This window comes from Nyctereutes procyonoides, unplaced genomic scaffold (genome assembly GCF_905146905.1).
Source record: "Nyctereutes procyonoides isolate TBG_1078 unplaced genomic scaffold, NYPRO_anot_genome, whole genome shotgun sequence".
In the NCBI taxonomy this organism is placed as follows: domain Eukaryota; kingdom Metazoa; phylum Chordata; class Mammalia; order Carnivora; family Canidae; genus Nyctereutes; species Nyctereutes procyonoides.
Window position 1 is genome coordinate 10,049,525 of NW_026575142.1, and position 12,339 is coordinate 10,061,863.

The 12,339-nt window shown below is 34.8% G+C and overlaps 1 protein-coding gene across 2 annotated transcripts in view; it reads right to left on the reverse strand.

The window, feature by feature from the left end:
* Positions 1-12,339, reverse strand: part of AGPS (alkylglycerone phosphate synthase) — a 189,268-nt gene that overhangs the window by 98,768 nt on the left and 78,161 nt on the right. For both annotated transcript variants that reach the window (XM_055308082.1, XM_055308081.1), the window contains exon 2: positions 5,760-5,849. In XM_055308082.1, the coding sequence (XP_055164057.1) occupies positions 5,760-5,839 (80 nt within the window). In that variant the 5' untranslated portion in view covers positions 5,840-5,849. The remainder of the gene's footprint in view (positions 1-5,759; positions 5,850-12,339) is intronic.

The window sequence follows — 12,339 nt, forward strand, 5'->3', positions numbered from 1 at the left end:
CACAGGCAGAGGGAGAAGCAGGCTCCATGCAGGGAGCCTGATGCGGGACTCGATTCCAGGACCCCGGGGTCACGCCCTGGACTGAAGGCGGCGCTAAACCGCTGAGCCACCCGGGGTCCCCAATATTTCAGACTTTGAAGAAGTATCTTGCATGACAGAATATTGAGTTAAGACTTTGCTCCCTCATCAGGGTGCCCAGGTGGGTGGTTCAGTCCGTTAAGCATCTGCCCTCAGCTCGGATCATGATCTTAGGATCCTGAGATTGAACCCCCCCATTAGGCTTCCTGCTCAGCGGGGAGCTTGCTTCTCCCTCTCTCTTCCTAACCCCTGCCTGTGCGCAAGCGTGTGCATGTGCACGGAAGCTCTCACTTCCTCTCTTTCTCTCAAACAGATAAAGAAAATCTTTTAAAAAGAAAACTATGTTTCTTAAAAAAAAAAAAAAAAAAGACTTTGCTCCATTATCTACAATTCCAGCACAAAACATGCAGTTCAAGGAGTTTCATGTCAGAATGTAAACTTTTCAACTGTTTCAACTGTACTTTTTCTTGCATCTGATGTCCTAGGATTTGAAAAACAGTAAAGGAAGCCTAACTTAATTATCATAAAGCCTAGCATACTGCCAAGGGCTCCAAAAATCTCATAAAGTATCATAAAGCAAAAATGCAAACTTTGAAGTCAAGGAAGTAAATGGACTGAAAACAAACATTATAAGAAAAGTAAGGAATTAGAAGTATTTAACTTAAGAAACAGCCATGGAATAACTTGAATATTACATTACAGTAAAATAATTTAGATTTATATTCAGAACTATAAACATCATTTAACACTCAAGACTGTACTGAGCATTGCAGGACACAGAGAATTGGTATTATAACTTAAGCTCTTAAGAAACTTACAACCTAAAAAAACAAAAAAAGAAATTAAGTTACAACCTAGTTTAGTCCAAGCTACAAACACACTTAATTGGTAGGATGACTATATAGGCAGGAAACACACAACTTTTGCCAGGAATGTGATAAGAAGAAAGCCTATTCCAGTTATTGAAAAAGGGTGACTCCTGAACAGATCTTTAATCATGACTGAAGATAAATTTGAGAATTTTAAGAAATGGTTCTCATTGTAAAATATAAGGTGGGATCAACTCACCACCTTCCCTCAGGACAGAATTAAACTATATTGTAGAAGATACAGAACCAGGGGAAGTTTTCAGGACCAAAGAAATCACTTTGTGATCCCTTTCTTTGTGGAAAAAAAATTCTGAGAACATAAATATTCAAGAAGCAGGTTCACATCAGAATTTACTGTGACTAAAGACAAAGTACTTTCACTCTGTGGCACTGCACAGAGGCAGCAAAATATTAGTAGATACAACATCTATCCTCAGAGTGAGTTCCACAACTGCTAAGAAATTTAAAAATCTTTTTATAATCAGGCAAAATTTTTAATGAAAAATTATGCCACAGAAATATAAAGTACAACAAATCCAAACAAATTCTCTCAATTTAAACACTAACTTTGCACTTTGTAAGCACCAATTAATGTTAAATTCAATAATGACACTGTTGAAAAATTTTAGTTTGTAGTAATATACAGCATTAGCTCTGAAGTACGATCTCCTGCTGCTTAAACCCAGGAGGACTCAATTCATCAATATCTAGAAGGAGAAAGAATGGCAAGATAATAAAATCTAGGGACTTATAAACTGACAAACTACAAATATGTTTAGAATATAAGACCCCATTCAGGAAAAAATTCCCAATTTTTCCCAAAGATCTGTAACAGTTTACAATAACTGCTTCTAATTTAATGGCTGGAGTGCTCACTTCAGCAGCATATATACTAATTTAATGGCTGGATTTGAAATGCCAGTGTTACACACATATACACAGTCAACCACACTGCTTATAAGAATTTATCTTTTCGGGCAGCCTGGGTGGCTCAGCGGTTTAGCGCCGCCTTCAGCCCAGGTCGTGATCCTGGAGATCCAGGATCGAGTCCCACGTCGGGCTCCCTGCATGGAGCCCGCTTCTCCCTCTGCCTGTGTCTCTCTGTCTCTCTCTCCTCTGTTTCTCATGACTAAATAAATAAAATCTTTAAAAAAAAAAAAAAAAAAAAAGAATTTATCTTTTCAATGTCTTTGGATCAGAGATAAGGGAACCGAGATCCCTGGGTGGCGCAGCAGTTTGGCGCCTGCCTTTGGCCCAGGGCGTGATCCTGGAGACCCGGGATCGAATCCCACGTCGGGCTCCCGGTGCATGGAGCCTGCTTCTCCCTCTGCCTGTGTCTCTGCCTCTCTCTCTCTCTCTGTGTGTGACTATCATAAATAAATAAAGATAAAAAAAAAAAAGAAATAAGGGAACCTCCATAAATTCTCATTGAAACTCACTCTTGGTTTCTGGTACCTAAGAATTCCTCTTTTTCCCCAGCCCTGTTTTACTTCTTTCTTAGGACATTTTATTCATGTTTTCTATGCACTTAGAGAAAACAAAAGGTCTGTGATTTGTTCAGTCCACTACAATGCCAGAACAAAAAGCCTTTAGAAAGAATTCCAAAAATTGTCTTCACAATCTAATATTATTAATACAAAATGGTGAATTAATACCATTCAGCCTAATCAGTGTTTTCTTGGAACTCATCCTTTATAGTCAGTCATAAATTCCACTTTCTCTTTTTTTTTCCACTTTCTCTTTTAAGAATATCACAACCTTCTTTTGCTTCTGCGCTGTGCCTTTCACGGGAAAAATAGGAATTTCTGTCATGGGGTAATTTTTTTTACCATATGACTAACTCTTCTCAGTAGGTGGAATGCTACTATAAAGTGCTCTCAGAGTTTGGAGAGAAAACAAGACCAATACAACGGGTGAATATAGTTATCTGCAGAAGCCCAGTACAACAGAAACAGCACAAGACCAAAGCTTAAAAACACTTGGGTTTTAATCCCAATTTCCCACTGAGCGAGTGACCTCAAGTAAGGTATTTAACCTCTCTCATCCTCAAACCCCTAATTCTTTTTGAGAAAATATCACTATCCATCTTAATGGTTATTTTAAGATAATTCAGTAGGAGCTCAAATAATAGCTATAGAACGATGTTTTCTGATAAAAACTGAAGAAATCTATGAATTCAACCATTATCCCTGGGAGGCTAGACTAGATTTACAGAAAGCTATGATCCAATTCCATCCAGTTTATTATCCTGTCTGTGACAAGGTAATGGTACTTCTGAAAGCACTAAAATGGGAACTGAATACTATTTAGTTATTGGTTTTAGTTATTAAATAGTTTATGTAGCACATATTTAATCCTAGAGCATTTAAATTCTATTTCTGTATCTGGAGAATTACCCTCTAGATTAGTCTTAGTGAAAAGCAAAGGCTATACCTTCCACTAAAGCAAACGTGCCTGACATCCACCTTATCGGTCTCACTTGTAGGCTCTGCTAGTCAGACATACCCCATTCTCTTCCCTTTTCTCCCACCGGATCTAACTCAGGAGTTAATGCAAAGAAATGAAGCCTTTAAGGACTAATTCTGGTTAAAGTGGCAGCAGCAGCAATCTTCCAAAATCAGAAGCCAAACAAATACGTTCTTTGGTTCTATTACAACCTGGATAAAAATCTCTTTTAAAAAAAAAATCTCTTTTAAGACCACTGAATCCCCTTTGCTCTGAATCTATGCTGTCCAAATATCTAAATTACAAATTTTATGTTCTATGTATCTTAATATGATGAAGGGCAGTAACAAGTGCTCTATACAAGGAAAAAGGAATAATTTAAACATAAATGAATATATGAGGTTCTAATGTTTTTTTAATAAGTATATCTGGCACATGTGTCAGACTTCTACAACCTGATCCTCTCTGTGAAAATGGACAAATCTAGTGCCAGAACACCTAAAATAAAAACCAGACTCTGAACCCATGGCACCACTAAAATATAATGATTTGTGAAATTTTCTGTGACTGATCATTTTGCACATATACACTTCTAACACAAACCACTAAACAGCCTATAGTACCTACAGAAATCAGTAGGTGTCTAATGCTTTCAATAGCACTGTGCACAAATGACCATTTTTCCCCTCCAACAGAATAAAGATGCAATGCTTTCAAGGTCCAAAGAGGGAAAGAAATGAAGACAATGTCTAAGAGGAGAGGAAACTGATTTTCTAAGTTCAGAAGATTTACTTCTCCTCCCCTCAGGAGATTTTGCAAAGCCAGTTTCTACAAAGACAAGTTTCTACTATATTAGACATTATTCCATTTAAAACACAAAACATTCAACATTTAGAACACTGGTAAACTTAATTTTAACCAGAAATTCTTTCTACCTGAATTACAATTTCTCAGGTAAGCCTCCACCAACATCGTGCTCAGTCACACTTAATGATAGGAATGAGAATATTTGTTTTTCTAATACTACTAAAGAGAAATGTACATTTCACACCTTTATTATAATTGGTTCCTAATTACTACCCCTGAAGTTTTATTTCAGGTATAAAGTATATTTAACCCAGAAAACTGGAATGATTATGTTGCAAAAAAAGACTTTCCCCAAAGGAATAAAACTTTTCTTCCTGATATTGCAATATGTTGACATGCCATATAAGTTTTAAAAATATTAACCTAAGCATATTAATGCCTAACAGATATTAAGTCAAAGCAAAATACTGGGGATCCCTGGGTGGCGCAGTGGTTTGGCGCCTGCCTTTGGCCCAGGGCGCGATCCTGGAGACCCGGGATCGAATCCCATGTCGGGCTCCCGGTGCATGGAGCCTGCTTCTCCCTCTGCCTGTGTCTCTGCCTCTCTCTCTCTCACTGTGTGCCTATCATAAATAAATAAAAAAAAAAAAAAAAAAAATTAATAAAAAAAAAAAAACAAAGCAAAATACTGGAATAGATTCAAACTATATTTGATCTAATTTTTCACCTACTCTCAATTTTTAATTTATAGAGGTAGCATTCAAATCTTAACGTGTTCGCAAATACTATCCTTTCAAAAGTTATTACCAAAATTCAAAAAAACAAACCATCCAAAACATCACCTTTGGCAGAATCAGTTCTTAAAATCAACTAAGAACTTACTTTACAATTCTATCTGCATCTGGAACAGTACAATACAAATATTCTTTAAAATTCTTATCCACACATTACCAAAAATATTTCAGAAATGTGAAGGTTATCACACAAATAATTGCTTTTTCTTTTTTTTTATAATTGCTTTCTTAATTACTTCTTCCCTAATATATCTCAGAAAACTAATTTTAAAAATACTATTTATATTCACAAAGACCTAAAATTGTCCACCTTCCAAAATAACCCACACCCAATAGTAAATTCCCATTCCTAAACATGGAGTTACTTTAAACAAGTCAATGAGGCCTTTTTGGATCCTGACTCAAACAAACTACCTATAAAATAACATTTTTTAGATAACCAGTGAAATGTGGACTCGATAATCAGATACAAAATTTCTCTTATTTTGGGGAGTGTGATAATGGTATTATTATGATTAGCTAATATTAGGTCCTTATATTTTTAAAGGAGACATATGTAAATATTTAGAAGTGATGTGACAATGCCAGAATTTAAAATATTACAGACAAAAGAAGGAGCAATTATGTCAAAACATTGATAATTTTAAATCGAAGGAGGAAATTTTTATGTATGTCTTCTATTTAACATGATAATGTTTGTTATTTATGTTTAAAATTTTTTATAGAAAAAAGAAAAAAGGAACAAAATAATAAACCAACTAGTTACCTTTTCCCAGTCAACTCAACTTGGCCTTTCTTATTGAAGAAGAACTTGGAATCATTATATCCCCATCCATTCCATTTCATAACTTCTTGCCTAATAATAATAAAAAAAAATATGTTAGACCTAGGCTAAACATCTCAAAATTGAACAGCATATCATTGACATTAACTTTCACTATCATTTAAAAGACCTATCCTACTAATAATACATTAGTTTAAATAGAATATATATCAAAATGTCTTTATTTTTAAATACAGAATCACTCTGATGAGCAGCACCTGCTTCATGAAGGGCAACAACTATTAAATTTAATGCATTCAAAGGAAAACAAAGGAACAAAAGAGAAAAATATAGAGTATAAATATGCATCAATTTGTACGTTATTAGTTTACATTATAGGATGGACTAAAAAACTCTGCAATTAAAATAAAACTTGAACAACAAGCAAATTTTTGCAGGACGCCTGGGTGGCTCAGTGGTTAAGGGTCTGCCTTCAGCTTACGGAGGGAACCCCAGAGTCCCGGGATCGAGTCCCATGTCAGGCTCCCTGCAGGTGGCCTGTTTCTCCCTGTGCCTGTGTCTCTCTCTCTGTATCTCATGAATAAATAAAATCTTTTTTAAAAACCCAAATTGTGTATATATTAGAAAAATGACCAGTTTACAGAGTAAGTTCATTAGTAATGATACTCCTAGTAGTAGACATTTAATTAAAAAGATTTAAAAATCTGAGAGCCAGGTTTACAAACCTTCTAAACCCACCAACTTCCATGGAACTACCAATTTCTACCTTGACCTACATATTAAGTTAACGACTACACCAGTTTTTAATACCCTAAAACTACATTTTCATTTCCAAAATGCTAGTATTTCATTGTCTTAATAATTGTTTTCGTCAGAATCGATGACTCCTTAAATTTTGAACATTACATAAGAAAAGATAGGTCTAGGCCTGTGCAGAACACAACAAGCGATCATGCTGAAGCAGTCTGTCAGCATTTAGTACATGGTTCAGCATAGTGCCCTAGCATATCGGGGCAACAAATTTTATTGCAAATTCAATTATGCAGCCTATCATGAAATTACTTGAAAAAAACTCTTCTCTATATAGAAAGTTATTTGCTGCATTAGAATTTCAAAATAGATCACAAGAAAAAATATGTAAATATGTGTGGAGATAGATAGATGTTAACCAGACTTATTGTGGTGATTTTTTCACAATATATACAGATTTTGAATCATTATTATACATCTGAAATTAATTACATGTCAATTATATCTCAATTTTTTTAAATGTCAAAATAAAGATTTATTCTTTAGAAAGCATTCTAATTCTCCGTAATTCCCAAGGAAGAACACAACAACTGACAAGCAAATTTTTTATTACAATCATAATACTTCATCCAATTCAAAGACTTTTCACAAGTACAACGCTAACAACATAACACAACTGAACCAAGTACAGGTCATTAATTGGTCTCCATACATACATAAAAGTAAGGAAAAAAAAACTGGGCATGCTCTTTAAAACTAGTTTGTTAACAAAAACAAAACAAAACAAAAAAACTAGTTTGTTATCATAAAAACTTGATCCCTATACAAAAACAAAGTATTCAAAAATATCTCAAGAGTATCAATCCAGAGACTGGATTTGTAGGTGAGCCTGCTGTGAATTATCACCCAATGTTTACTTCTGATTTCACATTCCTACCTCATTGAAGAGGGAGGTTCTTAGAAGAGAGCTTTTGGAAAATCTGACTTCCCATTTTCTTTAGATTACATTTCCTAAAATTGATTAAGTTATCATCCACTTCACTTTTTTTCATAATTAAATTCTCTTCCTTTTATGAAGTATAATTTACTTAATATTTTGTATTTCCATAATAGTTTACATGAGGATGATATGCACATTCTAATTAACATTTTTACTTTATGTTTTATATGCATAAATTTTTATTTGTGAAATGCATTTTATTGGCGAATTTAAACATTTGTCATGAAGTCTGTACAAAATAGTTTGGTGTTAATATAAATGCAAAAATATCAATATAGTCATTCTGCTTTGGCATTACAATCACTAGGCACTGGGAAATTATTTCAGTACAGATGTTGAATTTGGCATGTTTACATAGCTTAACAACAAGAATCATTTTCTTTAAAATTATGCTCAGAATTTTAAAAAATTATTTCCATATGGCCTCAAAGTAAAAAGTGAAACCTGATTACATGTGTTCACTCTTAGCACTGCACAAGAAAAATGAATCAAGGGAAGCAGGAAATATCTGCTGCTGTGCACTCAAAAATGAAGAGATTTACATTCTGAAGAATCACTGGCCTTAACTTTTCAGTTGGGTAATAACCTAAAGAATTCTCAAGTTTTCAACTATAGACTAAAGGTGGTTTTGTGTTTTTTTTTTTAATCTTATCATCTCAATTAGAAAATTCTGCCTATGATACTTATACCATTACCATTTATATACCATTATCATACTTATACCAAATTTTGGAGCCTTCCCAGAAGTTGAAATGTAGGCATTTGGAATCCATTTGTGCTCCCCTCCGCCCCAATAGTGTTATGTTGCTTAAAATAGTGTATATTTAAAATCTAGGTTACTCCAAAACTAGCCTTCTGGTATCTTCAAGTACCTCACATATTAAATAAAAAGTAGGCAAATTTCCAAGGTCTCTGGTTTTAAACTTCTGTACACAGGCATCCCCTCAAATTACTAATATACTTTATGACAGTTAAATACAACTATGTGATTACATTAAACTTTAAAAATAATTTCTTATGCAGAAGAATATAAGAAGTTACTTGAAGGGCATTATAGCATTAACATTTTAAAAGTTAAGAATAAAACTTTATAGTCATTAGAATTTTAAAGCTAAAAAAGATCCTTAGAAATCACTCAGTTCAACTGCTCATTTTTCAGATGAAGAAACTTACGCCCAGAGAAGCAATCATGATTACACAGCTAAGCTAGTTGTGAGCATCTGAAAGTGAACCCTCAGTTTTGTGAGAGGTAATATCTGAAACGCACTAAGTCATGCCCTCAAGTAACCAAAATGATTTAATGGATACTTTTTGCATGACATCAATATTTTTCAAAGCACTATTACATGTTATTATTATAGTCATTCTTCTGCACTTGACATTTAAAAATCAAGGACTATGGCTGTGTCAGTAAGCCCCATGCCCTTACTTCCTTTATCTATAGTATAATGAATTCTGGCATTCAGAATAATGATCCCAAAGCATGGAAAGCACTGAAATGAAGAATGATCAAAGAATCATCAACATTCCATAAGATTCAAATAAAAGGATTCATTTTTCTGCTAATCCCAGAGATAATTAACCACACTGATCCCTCAGACTTTCCAATTCTCAGAGCTAATGACACCAGATTTAATATCTTCAAAATACGAGACCTTTCTTCTGCCAAGAAAAAAGAAAAGTTGGATTGATTTTACTACATGAAAAATGAAAAAAATAAATGTTTTACACATTTACTCATCTAACCATATTACCAAATGGTGAAGAAAGCCCTTTGTATTATCAGCTGGCGTAACAAAAGCCAACGGAGACATAAGATAGCATCATGTACACACCAGGTGGCAGCATTCTCCCATGATATACACACTCCATAGCCTGCATTTCCCCGTGCTGTTTGCACAATTTTTAACTGAAATATTTAGACTTAACATTATTATTATAGAAACCAGAGGTATTTTCTTAAAATGGGAGATATTCACTTTTAAGTCTCTGCATATACATAGACTACTACTCCTCTAATAATAAATTGCAAGCATCCTGATATAAATGCATGGTTTCTACCATTACTATTTCTATTTTCTAGAAAATATGGAAAAGAAAAATATGCTTTACCATGATTTTATTTTGATTTGGCAATAAAAAAAATTGGCTAAGTGATAACTAAAAAAAAAGAAATTTCTCCAATATAATTCCAATAATCAAAATTATAATAAAAATACTTCACAACTTAGTTCAGATAAAAATCAAATTTTTATCTCTCTGGAAAAAGATAATATGATCTTAGAGCTTTTAGAAAAATAAAAACTGAGCAGCCTCGGTGGCGCAGCAGTTTAGCGCCGCCTGCAGCCTGGGGTGTGATCCTGGAGACCAGGGATCAAGTCCCATGTCGGGCTCCCTGCATGGAGCCTGCTTCTCCCTCTGCCTGTGTCTCTGCCTCTCTCTTAGCTCTCTCTGAATGAATAAATAAATAAATCTTAAAAAAATAATAAAATAAAATAAAATAAAAACTGAAGTACAAAACTTAAGCCTCGATGCTGGATTTTTTCTTTTTTTTTTTTAGAGACTTATTTCTTTGAGAGAGAGAGAGTGTGTGTGCCTATGCATGGAGGTGCAGGGGCAGAGGGAGAAGGATTGAAAGAATATCCAGCAGACCCCTACCTCGCACAGAGTCCACTGCAGGGCTTGATCTTAGGACCCTGAGATCATGACCTGAGCCAAAACCAAGCTCAATGCTGGATTTCTAACTAACCATGCTCAGTATCACATAAATTCAAACTAATCCCATATGTAATACAATATGTATTAGTAAAAAAAATCCTTATTACCAGGTGTGTGCTTAATTACCTTAAGACCCAGAAAACCTAAAGGAAATCTTGAAAGCGAAGTAAAAAAGTGTTGAGAAAGATAACAAAAAAAAAAAAAAGAAAGAAAGATAACAACATTTGAGCAATAAAACAAATATATCCCTGAAAAGATCTGCTACAAAAAAAATTCCTATAAATGAAATAATAATCCTATTAACTTCTTCGATCAAAAAAAAAATTAAAGTTACCATTAGATATATAAAGGGCTAATGAGGGGAGAAAACTATAAACTGCCTAATTATAAACTTAATTTAAAATGTATACGTTTTAAAATAAATTTAAATATCATATCCAGTCTACAAGTCCTACAAAATTATTTCTAAAAACTTAATAGCAAAACTATAGAGTACTCTAAATTTCATGTTTTACTCCCTCCACTGTCCACTTGTAGTCTAATCAATATGGCAGTTTAGGCAGCAAATTCCAGACTTTGTCTACCATCAGCTGGAAAATGTCAATTCACTTTAATTGCTCCTTCCCTGCTCGCTAGTAATTGAAATAGGAATATCACAAGCTTATTATAGTGACCAATCTGTAAGTGACCAAAGATGTTTTTCATACAGTCTTACATTTCTGCAAACAACAACCAAAAAATAGAAATGTCTCCAAAAGTCTGTATGCCATTTTACAACAGAAACCAAGGTTCTGAGTTCCCTTTCTCAGCTGTCTTCCAGGGTACAACCCAATAATCTTGATAAGACCCTGAAAAGTCAAGACTAAAATCCATGCCTGCTTGATATACATAGTATTCATGCTTATAACAAGTGGGGCTTTCCTATTTAATATAATAGTAAGCAGGCATGCCTGGGTGGCTCAGCGGATGAGCGGCTGCTTTTGGCTCAGGGCGCAATCCCAGAGTCTGGGATGGAGTCCCACATCAGGCTCCCCACAGGGAAGTCTCCCTTTGCCTATGTCTCTGCCTCCCTCTGTTTATCTCTCATGAATAAATAAATTTAAAAAGCTTAAAAAATAACAATAATAAGCAGCCCCTTCTACTTTAAATGACAAATAGCTGGAATTGTTATCTCTGTTTCTGGCAAATCCACAGAAAAAAATGAACCCCACAAAGTCTGGAGGGAGAAAAAAAGATAAAATCGTGGCCCAATCACAGTCACCATCGAGGTTCCCAAATATCTCGGGAGTATAAAAATCACTTTGGGTACTAATTTTAAAAGCAGAGTTCAGGATGTCACTCTAGACCTAGCCAATGATTAGAATCTCTGAAGGTGGAGTCTCAGAATATAAACATTTTAAACAAAACCACCAGGAAATTCTGATGCCAGCCATCCACAGACCATAAATGTGTAAGCACTGCCTTAAGGCATGTGGAAAAGTGCACAGAAGCCTCATCTGCTGAATAGTCAAAAAGGAATACAAAGCCTTAACGTAAACGGTTTATCAAGTTACTCTCACCCAAACTCTATCAAAATCAGAAGGGACTGGAACTAGTAGGGGAGAAGGAGACAACTTTAAATTCACTGCACTATAGGAGAGGATGGAGGTGAGTAGAATTCTGCAACAAACAAGGCAGCACGAGGGCAAAGTGAGGGAACTCACCATGTAGAAGACGGGAAAGGCAGAGACAGGAAATGAAGATTTGGTTACATGCGGAAGAGGTAGATAGGTCTATATTCAAATTTTGCAAAGGATTATCCTATAAGGGAAGATGAAGGCTATATAGAGATACTACTTTCTGAGGCAAATTTCAGGAAAGTCAACCTGATACAGAAATTTTCCTAGTTTATACATGTTAAAAGGCTTACAATGCATAAAAATTAATACAATGGTTTATCAAATAACTTGTCTTTAACACAATGTCTATTCAAATTCAAATATACGGGGGCACCAGGGTGGCTCAGTGGTTGAGCATCTTCCTTTGGCTCAGGTTGTGATCCCAGGATCCTGGAATCAAATCCCATATCACACTCCCCACAGGAGCCTACTTCTC